The 19,888-nt window shown below is 36.0% G+C and overlaps 1 protein-coding gene across 1 annotated transcript in view; it reads left to right on the top strand.

Annotated features, from left to right (window-relative positions):
• Positions 1–19,888, top strand: part of LOC129253486 (uncharacterized) — a 120,783-nt gene that overhangs the window by 65,756 nt on the left and 35,139 nt on the right. Inside the window, exons 8-15 of the mRNA XM_054891882.1 lie at positions 4,663–5,227; positions 5,301–5,412; positions 6,556–6,701; positions 6,789–6,989; positions 9,510–9,700; positions 9,797–10,198; positions 10,276–10,537; positions 11,076–11,317. Coding sequence (XP_054747857.1) covers positions 4,663–5,227; positions 5,301–5,412; positions 6,556–6,701; positions 6,789–6,989; positions 9,510–9,700; positions 9,797–10,198; positions 10,276–10,537; positions 11,076–11,317 — 2,121 coding nt within the window. The remainder of the gene's footprint in view (positions 1–4,662; positions 5,228–5,300; positions 5,413–6,555; positions 6,702–6,788; positions 6,990–9,509; positions 9,701–9,796; positions 10,199–10,275; positions 10,538–11,075; positions 11,318–19,888) is intronic.

Here is a 19,888-nt window from a genome sequence, read left to right as displayed (position 1 = left end):
CTGCACCAACAGTACTGAATGTCTGTAGATGGTTTTTCTTCCTTTAAGTTTTGTAATTTTTCGCAGGTTGTGGTCAAACCTAAGGTATCAAAACCGCATGCTAGTGCTACTTGTGGTGTACCCGTGGCACTCTTGCCATCTAACCTACCTACCGACCTACCTACGCTATCCTCATTTCGATGAAGTTACCTTTTATTTATTGTCGGAACGAGAGATATACGGTGAATAAAATGACCAGAGTTTGAGGGTTATTTTTTTGAAGTCCGGCTGAAGGCCGATAACGCAAAACGGCGTTTTACGTATATAGCATAACCGGAGTTCGACTTACGAAAGAAGCAGTTAAATCTTTGTGAACACAATTTCGGGCTAAATTGAAATTCAGCGAATTAAAATCGCATTGTAAATTTAACACTTTGTTGGAAATTTGTTCAGTCAAGTCTTGAGTAAGAGGTGACTTCCGTAAATATATGTATATAAGGAGTTATTGACCAACTAGGATAATCCATAAACACTCTGGGTGTAGTAAGTTATTGCTTTGAAAGTGTTTTCTTTAGTATTTTCATTTTTAATTAATTACTTTTTTATTTTAGGTAAAACTCAGTTGAATTAACCAACTACATCAAGGCAAACTAATCGATTTAAAAATACGCATTTAATTAATTAAAAATATTATATTTTACATGCCTGCCACTTTGCAAGAAAAATACAATTTCAAGCTTTTTGCATGCCTACATATGTATATTGTTAAATTGTTGGAAAAATATTTCTTTTCTATATGCTATTTATTATGTGAACTTAACTCTAACTTAGGTTGTTGTTTCGTATAAAAAATACTAATTAATAAAAATAGAATCTTTTTATATCCCAGTATATAATATAACTTTCATTTCCTTTTTTGGTTCCCAAATAACTTTTATGTAGAAAATGTAATTTATTTTTACCGCAAATTCCCACAATATCTTTGTTTCATATATTATAATCCAGTGAAAGAAGTTTGGGATCCATTAATAAGGTTCACTCGATATTTTTGTTCCTGACACGACATTCTGCTAGCAAACGCGTGATATGCCTTCTTTCGATGGCAAACGAGGTTTAAAATAAGAAATGTGCCCACGCTTCAACTGCGAACACTGCGGTTTAGAGATTCCTTAAGGACTTCTATTTGGAATCTCCCTTATGTAATCTAAACTATTTTTGCATGGATTTTCTCATGACTGAAGCATCTGAAGAGTAAACTTGATCAAGTATGAGTAGATTTCATCAAGCCATCACTTTAAGAAAGAATGCGATAGACGTATAGTAATTCTCGACAGGCAATGACAAACCGCCGAGTGTATTTCTGCCATTAAAAGGCTTCTCATAAAAAAATCCATCTGCCTGTAGGAGTCGACTTAAAACTGGATGCCCCTCCATTTGTGAACAACATCAAGACGCACACCACAAATAAGAGGATGAGCTCGGCCATCAATTATACACAATATATACACATATATTATTATATGTCATTGTATGTACTATATATAATTGTTAGTTTCGATCCCACTGCGAGTCTGAAATGTCTAAATTATATGATATAAGGGGCACTATGCGCCCAGTGATTGGCGTGATAGCAATTAATCCTCATCATCATCATATTATATGAAAAGTATTTTTTTCGCCCCTGCTTTGAAAAAGTAGTAACAATTCTTCATAAACAAAAAGTAATTTTATCATGAAGCCAACAACCTAACCCTTAACATTCAAAAATCTCCAGGAATAGAATGCTTGGATATGAAAGGAAAGGGTTATGGTTTTTGCTTAGCTCTGCTTAGGGACTCAATAAAACTAGATGTATTAAGTTGCAGTCATATCTGTTTATAAATCTTCGAATAGGGAGGAAAACACTAGCTTTGAAAGAAATCGAGTTACGCTCATGTATTGTTTAAAGAAGTCGAAAAATTTACTCTCGAAAATGTAGACTTTTGATACAGTGGAGAGAATTTAGAAGATGCGGCTAACATCAGACCGTTAACTGGCTCTCAACGATTTTCAAGGGATCAGCCGATTTTCTGACGTAACAGGGGATGTTACGGCGGTTTGCTTAAAGCCGAGGTCGACAAAAATTGAAATTGTATTGGTGATATACGAAAAAACGCAGTCTCCCCTGAACCATGGTGAAAATAATTCAGAAGGTGTGCGCTTTGAATTGCTCCATGATCATATTTGTATAGCTAAGGTCAGCGGAAGATGGGTACTGGGATGCTAACAGTATCTCAGAACCAAAATCGCAACGACAGTTTAGCGAGTTTTTGCAGCGGAATGAATTTATGAACAAAATTGCTATTGAAAAACAAATTTCATCTCGTCGCAAGCAAATTGTAGCTCGTCACAACAAGTTCAGCTTAGGATTGCAGAGCTAAGGGAGGTTTGCTGGCATCAAACTACAACCAAAAGAGGACTAGAAAACTCATAACTGAGAATGCTCCTGTTGTTTCTGCGTCCAATCCCCGGTCAGCGAGCACCCCTGCACTCCTTCTTCTTGAATGCGAAGAAGGTTAAGACAACTTGGTCGAATTCGGCCGGAAAAAAGACACATACGCTCATTCCAATTATGCGCTATCTTAGATTTATTAAGGCAACTGAGCTTGGTTGAGCCCCTCTGATGAGTAGAGGGTACAAAAGGCCATGATATCGCAGTGCAAACCTCAAATCAAACAAGTTTAGAAAAATTAAAAGACGCCACTGAGAAAAAACAATGGGAGAATGCAAGTTGTGCTTCGTCTGCAAGACTATGGCCCGTTCTTCGGAGTCGTTCAATCCACACATCTCTTTGTAATGCATTATCACTTAATGTACCTTATAAGAGTACAATTTTTTTATTTCGCCAAATCAAAAAATAGCTTCGAGAAAAAAAGTGATGGCGTTGATCGGAAGTTGGTTATTTTTACTTATTTTGAAAGCCCAAATAAAATGTGTTTTTTTATATTTTTATAAAGTGAGAGTAAACAAATTTAAAATAATTTGAGAAGTGCATCAGGCTCGGAGGAGAATGTTTCGGAAACTTAATTTTACAAACTTTTCCACATCCCCTCGTGGATTATAAGTAGTAAGAAACGCATTTTTATCCGGTCCTTCAAATATTACCACGAACCTCTGAACTTTTACTTTCTTATAAACATTTTTTACAACATTTCTTCATTTTGAAAGTAGTAGCGCCTCTAGTGTTAGGAATCCACTTCATGCGTTATTTGTAATGCAGGTAAAAGTAATTTCATATTTAAGTTCACACTCCCTTTTCTTCAGTAATGTAGTAATGGAACCATTTCTGATTTAATCAAATTTTGTACACTATTTTTCTCCGCTTTCTTTATGTTTTCAAAAACATAACCAAAATTATCATTTCATTTTGAATATATTTTTTGCAGAAAATACAATGCATCTTGTTGTCACAAAAAATTTCACTTTTATTATAATTGTATGTATGCTTGTGTGTGTTATATTTGTACGTATGGAAGTTTCAAAAATTTTAATTCGCTTGAATTGGTACTTGGATGCATACCATCATGTCCGGAGCAGCCCTTTTAGTTACGTTTCGCTCGATTTTATGCGAGTACATACATGCATACATTATTTTTCTTCTTCACCTTCTTTGCTCAGTCCATTAGTTGCAGAAAATGCTTAAATATGTTTTAGATTGTTTTACGCTACTTACGTTAAAAGAATTGAGAATTGCTTTCGCCTGCGACCCCATCAAAACATGCCTTCATATGGACATACATACATTTACATACATATGTACATTGTATGCTGTATGAGTGTACGCGTAATCGCATCCGTTTACGGCGGCGTTTCATTCGAATGACGATTTAATAGATCCGCTTCTAGAAAAACATATAACCACATTTTTCGTACATTGATTCGTACATAATCGTATTTAGCAGCATCCTTTTCGTATAATTACAATATATAAATATAATGAATAGTTCATGTGTATGTGTAATACATCGTTTCGCGCATACATATATATACTCGTACATGCATACTCGTTCCGTATTTAAAAATATTTTGCTAAAACTTTTCTGTGTTCTGAAAGGGAAGCAACGGTAACTTAAAGCAACGAATTTTTCATTTCTCTTTCCTTCTTTCATATGTGCTGTTGTCTCTTTCATTCTTTCTTTTTTATATCAAACGTTAAACGATAAAATAAAAATATATTTAAATTGTGGTACATTAACTGTTTTCTAACCGTATAACTAACTGTGTTGTGTCGCAATAATCCAAAAACTTCTTAAAAAAAATATAAAAAAAATGTGCAATATATTTTTTATATTACCTAAATAATAAATAATCAAATATGTTGTCCTTGTCTAATGGTGTCTAAATATATCGCTGTCTTTTTGCAATCAAAACAAAAACAAACAAAAAATCGCTCTTTGTGTCTTTCTCTTTCTTTGTGTCCCTCTGTATTTGCTCTCTCCCTCTCTTTCTTTCTCACTTGAATCCCTATTTGCGTGTGTGTCTGTAATTGTGTAATGTGTAAATATATTTAAATACTAACACTAACCGCAAATATTATATGAACCGTTATTTGAATTAAACAACACCGTTTTTCAATTTTTCGACCAATAATCTATAAATATGCAAATATGTTTGCATAATTCGAAAATCACTAACTAAATATAGCGTGGCACAATACAACTGTACAATTTACAGAGCACAACCATGCCCATCTTGTCGTTGAACGCGCATAACATACCGACTGGCACCAGCAGCTATTCGGCATTGGGGCTAAGCGGTGCCAGTGCCGGCGGAGTACCACCGCTCGGTTCATCGCTGACGCACCCCACCTTGGGCAATATGCTCGATACAAGCACTTTACTGGGCACTACTGGCTTGTCGGGGCTGAGCGGCGTGACGGGTGTTTCTTCGCTGTACGGCTTGGGCAGCAGTGTTGGTATCGGCGGCCTAAGTGGTCTCTCAACTGGACTGCCCAATTCTTATCCCCCACCGTTCATAGATGTGGGCTCGAGCGCCTCATATCCCTACTCATCGGCTGCACTGCGTACCGCTACGAAGATGAAAATGCTCGACGAGATCGATATACCGTTGACGCGTTACGGGAATCGTAGCTCACCATGTTCGCCGATACCGCCTAGCACGTGGGGCTTGGATGAATTCACGGACAGCTTGAGTGCGTCTATGCTGCACAATCGTGGCAATTTGGCGCTGGGCGCTTTGGATTTGGAAAGTGAGTGCGGAGTGTAGTGAGGTAAAGAGGGAGTAAGAAATATATTTGCTAACGTAAATTTTTAATTATGCAGCCCGAAATCACAATTTGAATGGCGTGAGTGAACCACAGGTGGACATGTTGGACATACCGGGCAAGGGACGATGCTGCGTCTTCATCGCACGCTTTCCATACGATCCACCAGAGTAAGTACAAGAAGTGAAGCAGGTAGTGAATTAATAATTTTGGAGCGCATGTACGTTTGGGCGAAGAAAAGATATATTTGCTTGAAGTTAATTTATGTGCGCAGATAAGTTCAAGTAAACTGAAGTTGTAAGCAGAGATTGTTATGTTCGGAGTTTTGGATCTAATATAGAAATATATATATAAATATATATAGAAGGAATATATGGTTGTGTAATCAAAATGGTACTACAAAATGTTGGCGAGACGGAACAGAGTAATAAGGCAGGTGGTTCTACTAATTTCTTTATCGCAGCTTATCGGGAGATTGGACTTGGAACCAGGCGCATACATATTTTGGCTGCCAGACGTCAAATATAGCCTAATTATCTATCGATACATGAAAAAGAGCGGCCACAAAATTTCAGTGAGATTGAATACAACAAGAAAGTTTAGATTTAAATTTAGGTGATTTATCCAAGCAGCCAGATTCTTAGAATGTTGTATATATGTTGACTTACGTAGAAGATACCAAATGGTGCTCGCTTATCTACATAGTTTTAAAAGTAGTCTCGTAGTTAAAAGTAGATTTGATATCAACGTCCCCTACCCTCAAAGTATTATGTTCGCGCTGTCGGAAGGAAAACAATGGATGCATGGATTCATATCGGACTGTGTTCGGTTAAGACTCTCATTATAGCTACAGATCCCATCAATAAATCCCTCAATTTTTTCCATATTCAGATCAGTATTTTCGCTCAGAACGCGCTAAGTTGAACCTTATCTGCCCAAGAGTAGACGAGTAGATCGCAGGCAGCCGGAAGAACTTCCATTTTCATTGAGTTTGAAGAAATTAACTCAAGGACCTCCTGCATTGCCAAATCATCTGCCATGTAGCTTCTTGGAATGTCTCTGGCACCCATTGGAGCTTTATTGCATGTGACCAAAAGCGATTCTTCAAACAGTTTCGATCGCACAGCCCTTTAACACTTAAAAGTTTACTCTTCTGCGAAAGTTCTCGTTCAAAAATATCTGAACACAAAAATAAACAGTCTTTGAAACGTTAACTCAACTAAATCTTAACTGCTGGTATCACTAGGAATATTAATTATCCTAGATTATTCTGCTAATTTCATCTAACCTCTGCTGCATTACCTCACCCACAGGGAAGCCGAAGGCGAATTATCGCTTTGCGCAGGCGATTATTTACTCGTTTGGACTAGCGGTGAACCACAAGGGGGCTACTTGGATGCGGAATTGTTGGATGGCAGGCGAGGTTTGGTGCCAGCCTCCTTTGTGCAACGTCTGATTGGTATATTTCTCTTTCGATTAGCCACATTTTGGCTGCACTTTGAAAATGACAAATTTTTCATATTTTTCTATTTTTCTCATCACCCAGGTGACGATCTTCTGGAATTCCATCAGGCAGTATTATCAACACTACGCGATGCAGAGGATGGTTCTATGCAGTGTGATACTACATCGTTGCCATCGCTGCCGCCACACAACCCTTTGCTCACACACACCCAGGAGGATTTAGCACGTTTGAGTGAGACGCACACTGATTTGGAGCACGATCAGGATGATATCAGTGATAATGGTGAGCAGTTATTTGATTTAAGACACACACATACATAAATAAATATGTATGTCAAGATATAAAGGGTGATCAATTTAGAGGTATCGTATTTTAAATTGTATAAAACAACGAAAATCTATTAATTGGTAAATTTTTATTATTTTTGTGTAGAACCATTCATGGATATATATTTGTTAAAGATAATCCCTTTAAAAGGTTTTTGTGCAACTCGCAATGATTCGGTCATCCGTAAACAACAATTTTGAATGACTTGCTAGAGGACTTCGGTCGGTATCTCGTGAATAACTTTACTAGTGCTTGTTTCCAATGCTTTAATCGAAGCTGGTTTATCCATACAGCGTAAATCGTTTCATAATGAAACGGCAATGAATACTGAAAAAGAGTATGCATTTAGTTTGACAGTAGTCACGCGTGATCTGCCAAAGAAGTCTTATTGGAAAAAGTACCTCCAATCTGATCACCCTGTATATTATTACTCTAAATAATATTTGCATTTCGTTCAATGTATTTATTTATTTAATTCCTCTTTTTGTTTTCCTTTTTTTGTTAAATTTTGCTTTGGTGGTTTCTGTTGATATGTTGTTGTAATCTGGATGTCGTTGAAACGTGAGCAAGTATACTCTGAAATGCGTACGAGTTACATAGGTTCATCGAGGCCATTGAGTCAACTGCTTTTAGGTTCCGCGCCTGCATTTGAAGGCTAGTTGAACTTTTATAAATGTCTTTAAGATTTCGAAAAAAAAGTATTTGTGTTTAATGAAGCTAGAAAAAATGTATGAAGGTATGGGAAATGTGAAAGACTTTCTTATGTCGCTGAAGGTTGCAACAAATAATTAGATTGCAAGAAATATGCACCTGCTAACATGTTTGTAATATTTTTCGAAAAATTACAATTTTATCAAAAAAAAAAAAAAAAAGAAAAGTACTATAGAAGTAAGCTCAATGTAATTATTATATATATAGTATATATAAATTTCACATATTTAGAAAATCTGTGCCTGTATTTAGACTTGAAAGCAGTATTTATTTATTTATTTATTGTCTTTGAATGGATACATTCTTACAGACTATATTAAGCTAATGTACAATAGTTTAGTAGTATACTATGAAAAGAACGATTTAAGATGATTGACTAAGATGCCATACGGCCATGTAAAATCAGCACCAGAAAAATTGAAAAACATATTTAAATCTGCACATGTCCTAGGAATCGGAGCATTCACCCCATAGTTGGTTCTCGAGAAGCCAATTTTAAAGGTTTCATACTGTCGGAGCCTCATATTGGGTATATTAAATTGAATTTTACTTAAAAGGGAAGGACAATCAATAGATCCAGAAATGATACGAATAATAAATGAGCACGAAAGAATAGATCGTCTGCTATCAAGTGGTTTTAAGTCAATTAATAAACATCGAGAGCGGTACGATGGTACAGGTTCAGAAAAGTTTAAAGATCGGAGCGCAAAACGAAGAAAGACTTTCTGAACTCTCTCAATCCGATTAGACAGACCTATTTGGTACGGTCTCCAAATAATAGCGGCATACTCTAATCTTGATCTAACAAAAGCACAATACAATGTTTTGAGAGTGTATGGGTTAGTAAATGCAGAACAATTTCGGCGTACGAATGCTAGCATCGCATATGATCGTCTTATGACGTGGTTAACATGGCTGGTGAAATTCAGCTTAGAGTCGAAAATAACGCCTAAGTCTTTAATTTCCTCAACGGATTGCAAAGGTAAGCCAGCAATATTATACGAGGTATGCAAAGTATTGTTTGATTTAGCATATTTTACGTGAAAGCATTTGCTAATGTTTAGTGACAAACGGTTTAAATAGCACCAGTTCCGAACATTGTGCAAGTCAGCTTGCAACTTTTCAGAGTCACTAAGACTGTTAATCACCGCAAATATTTTTAGATCATCTGCATACAACAAGTGTTCTGCAAAAGAAAAGCAAGAACCAATATCGTTAATAAAAAGTATAAAGAGGAGGGGTCCTAGAATACTTCCCTGTGGGACACCAGAGTATGCAATAAATGCACGGGATGTCGTATTATCAACGGCTACTACGCAGTGCCTGTTGGACAAATATGATTTGATCCACGACAAAAACGTGGAGTGTATACCCAATGATGCAAGCTTCGACAAGAGTATTCGGTGCGATACTTTGTCAAACGCTTTAGAGAAGTCTGTATAAATTGCATCAACTTGAGATCTGTTCTGGAAGGCTGAAATGCAGAAATCATTGAAAATAGACAAGTTAGTGACAGTGGAGCGACTTGCAACGAAACCATGTTGGTTGGTAGATATTAGGCCTTTGACAGCAAAATATAATTTATCATTTACTGTTATCTCAAAAAGTTTTGAGACAGACGAAAGCTTCGAAATCAGTATTTGCCCAAGTACGCTAGAAAATTGCTCTTCACTTACGCAAAGGAAGCTTGTTCATTTCAGATTAAAACTCGACTCGTTTTCCTATGTATTAAATCTAATCATTCCCCCTCTGCACCCTCCACAGTTCCAGCACCCAAGCACTTGACGCTCGAACGGCAACTGAACAAAAGTGTGCTCATTGGTTGGTCGCCACCTGAACCGGTCGGTTACAATCTCATCGACAGCTATCATGTTTATGTGGATGGAGTACTGAAAGTAACGGTAAAGGCTAACGAGCGCACACGAGCGCTCATCGAAGGCGTAGACTCGAATCGGGTGAGATATAAAGAGACTAAAATATTTTTTATTTATATTTTAGTTATTTTTTTTTATTTATATTTCTAATTTATATTTCCTTTCTCACCACCACAGCCCCATCGTATAAGCGTTCGGAGTGTTACACAAAATCGACAGACATCACGCGATGCCGCCTGCACTATGATAATTGGACGCGATACCTCGCATCTGGGTCCATCAGCGGTGCGTGCATCACATATAACGTGTTCATCGGCAGTCATTTCGTGGCTGCCGGCCAACTCTAATCATCAACATGTGGTGTGCGTGAATAATGTGGAGGTACGCACAGTGAAGCCGGGCGTCTATCGGCACACCATCACCGGGCTGGCCCCGAGCACACAGTATCGGGTCACTGTACGCGCTAAGCATTTACGTGCACCGGGTGGTCAACCCACGCCGGGACGTCCACAGGAGGAAGCACCGGGTGCGTATGCCGACTTCCGCACGTTGACCAAGGGTCTGCCCGATCCGCCACAGGTGAGTTTGATTCAAAGATTTGCAACGCAAATGGAAATAATTAAATAATTTCCGAATTCATTTTTGTTTATTTTTAGGATATCCAACTTGAGGCTGGTCCTCAAGATGGTACCATTCTGGTGACATGGCAGCCGGTTAACCGGCCAACTTCTTCTGGCCCCGTAACCGGCTATGCTGTGTACGCCGATGGTAAAAAAGTTACAGACATTAATTCACCAACTGGGGATCATGCGCTCATCGATATCGGCAAATTGGGCGTGTTCAATCCACGTGCGGTCACCATACGCACCAAATCGCGAGACGCACAATCGGCTGACAGTGCACCAATACTAATACCAAGTAAGTTGCCAATGGTACACAAGGCACTCAATTCATTATATTACACAGGGCGACCGAAAAATTGGTACTAAAACCAGATGACAGTTTTCCAAAGGATCAACAAAAGATAAACGAATAAAGATTTTCATTTTAGGTTTTAAAATGGGCTTAGAAGGTGAAGATCTATATTTTGAGATACTGTTACGAGCTTTAAAAAATTAGCTCATAATCTCAAAAAAAGAGTTTTTTGCACTTTTGAGTCAGAGTATATTGAAAAAGTTACGTTTTTTTGTGGTCAGTCTCAAATTTAGCAGGACAAGAACCTTTACAGACTTTAAGTCTAGTTTTTGGTTCTGAATGCCAACAAAATTTTGTCGGTCTATGTTATTAAGGCCACACTTTTAGCCTTCCTGAAGATTATGTTAAATAAAACTTTTGTTTCATGGCGGTTTCATATTCAAACTTAGCTGGAAAAAAACTCAATTTACAGTATTTGCTTATGCTCCACAAAATAATTCTCGATTGAATATGCAATCATTGGAATTTGATTTCGTTTCAGACACTGTGAGAAGCGCCGTCGGCCGTCGAGGACCTCAACAGATGGGGATGGGGCCACAACAAATGCAACCTGGCATGCCCGGCATGCCCGGCCAAATGGGTATGCCCGGCCAACCGCATCAGCAACAGCAGCAGCACATGATGGGCCAGGATCCGCATCAATATGATCCGAGTCAGCAAATGCAACCGGGACAACAGCAACAGCAACCGGGGCAGCAGCAGCCGGGCCAGCCCGGACAACAGGTGAGCTATTCAATGCATGAATTACATGTAATGAAAAACAAACAAAAAACTATAATATAAAAATACACGTTAAATAAAACAACGTACAGACAAACTTCGATCGGTTTTTAATGGTCGCTAAAAATCGATATCACTTCAATGCTACACTGAAAAACATACTCACTAACAACAATTAAATAATACTATAAATACTTAACTAAAGCGTTGCGGTCTTATGCACAAAAAGAGTTGCTTCCATTATAACTTTATGTTCAATAAATAATTGGTATATATTATAATCTTCTTCTTAAGTGTTCTACACTGTAAAAAAATTATATACAAATTAAAGACTTTTACTTCCGATCATGCGCGTTGTATATATTTTCTTTCAAACTTCTGTAAATACCTACATACATACATATAGTACATTCAAACAAACGGAAAAGGAAAATCCTCAGTTTTTCTTTATAATTTGCTTTGCTTCAACGCAACAAAGCACTTTGAAAAGTACAGCTGAACACACCAAACAACAAGCACAAATTCTCTCAGCACTCAATACTAACCCAACAGAAAATATTTCACTTTAAAAACATTAAAAAAAATACTATCAAAATAAACTAATTAAATATAAACGAGTATTACAAAATATCTTGATAATTTTGTTTGAAATATGTTTATTTCGTTGGGTTTGCACTGAACTTATTTTTGTTACAAACTATTTTAAAATAATTTTACATAATGCCATTTGCAATAAATACTACTAACTACACACTAAAAAGAAACAAATATTTTTGAAAAATCGTAAATGGATGGTTGCATTTCTGAATCTGAGAACTGAAGAGTGAGGAAACGCAGTGGAAGAGTGAGAAAGTGTAGAGGGACAGACAAAGGCAATTGTAAAATCCGTCGTCGGTTAAATACAAAGTAGTGAAAAATTAAATATGACTAAAAATAAATGTAAAACTAAATAACATTAAATAAGGTGAGAGTAAATTAAATAGAATTAAGTTAAATAAAAAATACTGTAAAATTAAATAAAATTAGCAATAATGAACTAAATTGAATTAAATAATGAAAAATAAAATGAAAAAATTCAGTAAACAAGAAAATTAAAATATAAAGAAAATTGAGCGGAATTAAACTAAATTGAAACAATTTATAAAAACCAATATAACAAAAAGTAAATAAACAAAACATTTTATAAATAAAATAAAATAAAAATAAAATCAAAGTCGATATTATATAATAGAATAGAGAAAAATTATAAATAGAAATAAATAGAGTTAAAATAAAGCCAAAGTAACTAAAATAAAATGGAGTAAATTTAAATTGAGCTAAATAAAATAAAAATTAGAAAAAAACTAATTTCAATTAAAATAAATTAAATTGAACTAATTAACAAATTAAATAGAATAAAATGAAAGTAGATAAAACAAAATAAAGTAAAATGCAACAAAAAAATGTAATTGAGTGAATATATGTAATATAATATTGAGAACACAGAAACACATATAATGGAATGGAACAAAAAAAAAGTAAATAAAATAAACAGAAATTTAAAATAAAAACATAATGGAGGTAAATAAAATAAGATAGAGTAAATTTTAATTTAATTTAAACTAAATAAAAACAAATTATTTCTTATTAAATTGAAAATTATTTAAAATAAAAATAAAATAAAAAAAGACAAATCAAATACATTTAAATGGAGCAAAAATAAATGAAGTGAAATAAAATAAAATTAAATTATCAAATAAAATAACGTAAATTAAAAATAACTGGCTAAATTATTTATTTTAATTTATTTGGCAAACTTTTTTTATTCCGATTAATAACTAAAAGAGTATAAGTGTATATTTAAATTTTTTGCTTTAAAAATATTCTTATACTAATTTAAGTCATTTTTTTACAATACTAATAACACAAATCACCAGCGAGACGTTTACAGTGGCCTCGCCACATCATCAGCTAACTTTGCCTAAATCATCTGGTATTTTGATTCCAGTGTTGACGACGGCTTGATTGCTGCCTTCTTCTTTAGCTGAACCTTTCGCAATTTCTGCACGTGTTTTTCCCTCCGTTGTTTCTTCAGTTTCTCTACTACCGCGTCCTTTGTGTAAGTGGACGAGAATAAGGCTATAAGACATACTGCAGTTGCTCTTATTGATTGTTTTTATTTATGAAGTGCCACGTCTTAATTGTAAAAGCACAACTGATAATAACGCCTCCAAATCAGTTTTCTTCCTAGCTTTCCACCCCTATAGACGTCTTCGATTCACGAAACATTATCAAGTGGCGAATAGATGAAGCAATTGGTATAAATAAAAATATGTTGGCAGCACCGGAAAATATCTGCCAAAAGTTACATGTGTTTGGAAGTACTTAATGAGTATTAGTGAGACCGCGTTCATGCTGGTAAACATTTGTTGCTTCAACTCGTTACTTGTGATGCTCGTGCTTTGCTAATTCGCTTGGTGTTCTCGTTCTTCTCAATGTTGTTGTTGGTTGTAAACTGAACTAACCGTTGCAAGGTATGAGAACACGAAAGGCAACACAAACAGAGAGTGCACAAAGTTGAAGCAACAAAAGTTGCTCTGTATGAACGCGGTCTAATGAAACTTGCCAAATATCGAAAAATAGAGTTGAATACATTGAAAATAGAGTTGCCAGTTATACGAGTTTTATGAACCATAACCAAGAATGGTAGAATAAGAGATTACGCGTTCCAAATTTGCTGGGCCGTCAGACTCCGAGAAGATACAAACAAAAAGAAGGGGAGTTACTTGTTTGCGAAAAGGAAGAGTAGGTGAAAAAAATATTGCCCCAATATTACCAAGCCATTCACGGAATTTTCACAAACATGTAATTTCTCCTCCTCTTGTTCGTTTGTTTTGTTTTATTAAGGTGCCTGACACCAGATTTGTTAAAATCGCGAAAAATAAAGTAACTATTTTGTGAAGACGCTGTCTGTATTCAATTTGCCTTAAGGCATAATCATACTTGCTACTGGCGAATCTTGCTCGACATGTTTCTGGTTGCTTTCACATGCAAATTTTTCGTCAAGCGAACAGATCCCCGGTGTACAGAAACTAAAAGTTGCACCTTCTGAAAATCGCTACTTAATTTTTCCCGATTTTGACAACCGGTTGACGGTAGTGTTTGAATCAAAATAAAACAGATAAACAAAACAAAAAACAAATATCCTTGGAGCAGAGCCCAAACATAGCAAGCAGAGAAGTGGCGAATGGAAGTGTCCTAAAGGGTATTCTATCGTTCTTTGCTTTACACTCGGCTTCGCTTATTCTGCATCTGCCTTTCGTTTATTTATTTTCTGTGCTGCTTGAATTCTCTAGCTAACAACAATGTAAAGGGAATACATAAAATTATAAAAAATAAACAGTCAAATCAGCTGCTGCTACCGCTGCGAATTTATTGATGTGCCATAGCTAAGACAGACAACGGCGTTCATCGGGATAACCAGCGCAGTTAATTCTGATTTAAATTGAATACTGATACTAAGAAATAATTATTTATTACAAAAATTATTTATTACAATTTCTCAAACTGCTCCGAAATATTAAAACAATTAACCCTCCGATGTTCGGTGCCTTATGATGCGGTAAGTGCATCATAAGGGTCTGCCCAGACCCATACAAATAATATAAGAAATACGGTTTTAAAAATAATTTTATTTATTTATTTGAACGGATTAGTATTAATTACGAAGAGTAATTGGGTTTACAACTATATAGTTGCATAGAATGTTCATTAAGACATATGGGACAATTACATTTGCTGCAGTTATAACGAGTTTTACGTCACTTTTTCGAAGAAGAAGAAGCACAATGGTAGCACGATGACCGTGTTGAAGCAACTTGAGCATATGATTGTTGCTGTGCTGCATCTGATGTCGATGGACAAGATTCCGGTACCTAAAAGTATCGAAATAATTTATTTTAAATCAGTAAATATGAATACATGCATACACATATCTTTATACGCGGAGATATATGTAGGTGTGTATATAATTCATACTCACCTTGATATTGAAAAGATTCATTGCTTGTCTTATATAAGCAAACCTCCATACTAATGGGTTAGTCGCCCGTTTCGTCATATGTGGGATAACTAGCTGCCGTGCCAATTCAATGATAAATGAGCGCCTGTTATCACTCTGCTTTGATAGATGATGAATGAGGCCAAACCGGCAATATCAAGCATATTATAAAACATTGACAGACAAGGGTTTGTAGAGCGTTTGCACGAATAGCCAGTCAACATTTGATCCATTGTATCTACCCCCGCTTTAAATTTATTGTAGTCCAAAATTTGATCTGGCTTGAATCCTTTCAATGGATCGGTGCTTTGACGGTAATGGGCAGTGGTTAACATAATTACTGGCTTTTTCGGCTTTGCCATATACGAGCACAGAGCGATATTATTATTGTGATAACAAAATAAAGTGCTTTTAACATCACGCTTCGGGTTAAGCAATTCATGCGGAATGAAGGTCTTATTTTTTCTTACGGTACCGACGAAAGCCACTCTACGATCCATCAACATTTCTGCCAAGTTGTATGTTGAAAAAAAAAATTGTCAGCATAAACAGTCCTACCGCTGCCCATATAATTGACACCACCTTGATTCGTTTCTCGCTGGCCACCTGGTGGTTTTCCGGTATAAATTATACCTTTCAAAGGGTAGTTTGAAACAGAGTCACAAATCCACCACACTTTCATGCCATATTTTACCGGCTTACTCGGAATATATTGGGTGAATCGAGTGCGCCCACGATATGAAAATAACTGTTCATCGACGGTTACATGACAATCCGGAGTGTATGCTTTCTCTAAATTGGCCATCAGCATTAGCCATACATCGTCCAGGGCAGCAGATTTGCTTTGCTTCAACCTCTCAACACAAGTACCACTGTTATCGAAACGGATGAAAGTAGTTAAGCTCTTGAACCGATTCAATGACATAGTGGCCTTATAAATTGGCATATTGTATCTGGCCCACAAATCCTTCCCTGGCTTAGAATTCGAGTGGATACACCAGCAATAAGTAGCATCCCAAAAAAAGCATACATTTCGTCTTCGTTAGTCATTACCCAAGAACGCTGTTTATTACTGGGATGCTTTTCATTCCATACACGAAACGCCTCAACAGCTTTTCTGTTGGTTTCCCGCACAATGATACTTACGATTTCAGGAGACAGCAATAGATTGAAAAGAGCTTTATGACTCGGTGACGCTCCTCGTAGTGGCCCTTTAAGAGTAAAAGTTGTAACATTGTGACAACGAGGCCTTCCAGGTGATGGAGGATTTGAATTCCACATCTTACCATCTTTCGACCTGTATATAAGGCCCTGGGTAATAGATGTGCTGCATGATTCCATTGTGGTTAAAGCCTGAAGGGCGATAGCTTCTCTATACAAATCCTCAATATCATCATGGTTTTTATCCAGAACAACCTCTAACTCGATTTCCTGTTCTATATCTGATGCTTCACCGAAGTCATCTTCATCTGGAAAATATTCATCATCTTCTACGTCGCCACTTGTTTCAAATGGATCGGACACCTGTCCCATAATTTCTTCAATTTGCTGCACTTAGCTTACGAAGCAAATGCGTTCATCACATCATCTTCATCCATATTTACTTGTTCCATTTTATTTAAAAAACATTTTCCACTAATTAAAAAACACGTGTTCACTTTAATTTTCAAATGTCAACTAAAAAATTATCTCTCGCTAACAGTTTAGTTCTTTACACCTAACGGTTAACCAATTTACATGAGAAGCTTATATGGGTCTGCACAGACCCATGTGAGCTTATTTAACGAAATTAGTTTAAAATTATTATTTTTACAACAAATATAGCAAAAATCTTAATTTTGCTACTTCATTGTGTTTATCACACTACATTTTAGGAAGTCAAGGGCTAAGAAGCCTCAGATGCTAAAAATAAAAGATCTACATACATTTAAAGATCGAATGGGTCTAGCCAGACCCATATGAACATCGGAGGGTTAATGTAATTTCGAACGTGTTAGTGCAAACTAGCATTGTATCCAGTTTTTCTTGTTCTTCTCTTTCAGAGTTTCATTATTTTCCATTCGCAATAGATATTAACTGTCGTTTTACGGCAGTGTTGCCATCGAAAATTTCCCTAATCCCCGTAAATGATGGGAATTAAGCATAATGTCTGAGATAATTCCAAATTAAGTCGTTTATTCCGATTAACGCTACCGTCTGTCTAAGCTATTACATTTCATAGGTCTATGGATAAGTTCGTGCGGTCTTACAACAGATGGCGTAACTTGATTATTATTCCATCGATCCACATTTCCAAACATTCATTGGAGAGCTACTGTCGTAAGGCACAAACGTCAGTATAAGTTTTTTATTTGAAGCGTAAACAACAATATTTTTACCACACTTGAAAATGTCGAATTTCGTGCCAAATAATGTGTTTTTGCGGGGAATTCTTCTTCATTATTTTAATATGAAGAAAAAAGCAGCCGAAAGTCATCGTATCTTGGTGGAAGTTTATGGTGAGCATGCTCTAGCTGAGCGAACGTGCCAGAAGTGGTTTGCACGCTTTAAAAGTGGTGATTTTGGCCGCGCCGCCAAAGTTCATGGATACCGAATTGGAGGAATTGCTCGATCAAGATCCGGCTCAAACGCAAGAAGAGGTTGCAAAAACTTTGGGAGTTGATCAATCAACCATTTCCAAACGTTTAAAAGCCATGGGAATGATCCGAAATTCAAATTTCGAAAAAAAACCGCACGAACTTATTCATAGACCCATTATGTTGTTAACCTATTGACATTAACACACTCGACGTCTTCGAATAATTGAGAACATTCGATAAAATGAGAACAGCTGATTTGTTTTTTTTTATCTTACGCCTTAATCATTCGAATGTCAGCACAAAATGAAATGATGAATAACCGTTCCATTGTACACTGCTCTAGTGTCTTTTGTCGCGACATTCTAATGCCACCACCTTTAATAGATTCGCCCCTGAACCGAATTGTACCAACGATACAAGGTGTCAAAAAAACATTAACTGATAAAAACATTTTTCGCTCTTCCTCTAGTATTACTCTCTTCAGTTTTCGCTGGCTCTCTTTCTCTCCCTCACTCTTTTAACTCACCTTTTCTTGTGCTCTAACTTAACTGTCCGTCTGTCCTTCAATGTAACTTCTTTCTAATCGAACACTTTTTATTCATTCTGCAATTTTTTTATTCGAAACTCTTGCATTTTTTCAGCTCTAAATTTGTTTTGCAATGAATTAAATATTGTTTTGATGTGTTTTTTTTTTTATTGGTTACCACTTTAAGTGACTTAGATAGAGGTTTGAGTATTAATGAAAAATTGAAAAAGAGAAAAAAATACTACTAACCAAGAAATTGCAATTGCACTGTATTCACAAATGATTATTTTTTATGCAAAACCTATTTATTGTCCCTGTTTCAAGAGTTTCTTATTTTGAGCCCTAGTATACCAAGAGAATTGAGAAAAGTTCTCATCAAATGTATGTATGTAAAATTTGGAGTATGATTTTCATTGTTCTTAAAGCTATTTAACTCATAGCATGTATACTGTGTTTGGAATAAAGTTCACAATTTTCAATTTAAAAAATTACCATTTACTGCAATTTTGAGATTCATGCAAATTTTATCGAACATTTTTAAACGAATAAATTCTGAAATTACATAAAAAATAGCCGAGATTGGTAAATTTAATTTTGGGGCCAGGATTATAGTAAATGTGTTTCATTTTTCTGATTCAGGCATCTTCTAAAAATATTTCGATTTCCAGTCTTTTCCAGTCCACTTTTGTCACTCCAAAGCGGATACCTCCAAAACGAGCTGTTTAAAGGCTTCAACAGCCTCTTTAGGCGTTGAAAAACGTTGAGCGCGGCAAACTGGCAAACAAATGATTGTGCACCAATCAGATTTGACTGTTTTAAGTTTTTCTAGTGCTATAGTTGCGATATGACTAGATTTTCCGAAAAAAATAAGCGACCATTTGCTTTAAGGTGCTTTTTCCGCGAATGTCAATTCATCACCATCATCATAGACGTACTTTGAACCACCGCGGTTCTATATCTTCAATATCTCTTTGCATTAATCGGTACGAGTCCGAATACCATTTTGGGCAAATTGCAAATTATGCGATATCCAAAGAGAACAAATTTTCTTGACGACCAAATGGACATGCAATATTGAGTGTATGCTTATTCTAAAGGGTGTCTCTATATCGCGTTATGTCACATGATGATCTTGCGTTATAAATTGACGCACAGCACAGCATGTCACAACAACCGCCGTCGATTTTAGACGGCTTTCATGAAAATCAGCCTGCAAGGGTGGAATTCGTTGTACCAGCCTTTTTTGCTAAGTGTGGTGCTTCAATACCAAAAGTAGAAGTAAATTGATCAATACACTCTTGCCTCTATAACCCACGCCGAAAATCTAAATAAATAAAAATAAATTTATTAAAAAAAAAACAAATAAAGCTCGTAAGATAAAACCTATATGTGAGTTCACACTAAAAAATATCAAACTTTTTTATAAAAAT

Source organism: Anastrepha obliqua, chromosome 1 (assembly GCF_027943255.1).
Source record: "Anastrepha obliqua isolate idAnaObli1 chromosome 1, idAnaObli1_1.0, whole genome shotgun sequence".
In the NCBI taxonomy this organism is placed as follows: Eukaryota; Metazoa; Arthropoda; class Insecta; order Diptera; family Tephritidae; genus Anastrepha; species Anastrepha obliqua.
This window is presented reverse-complemented; position numbering and strand designations above follow the sequence as displayed.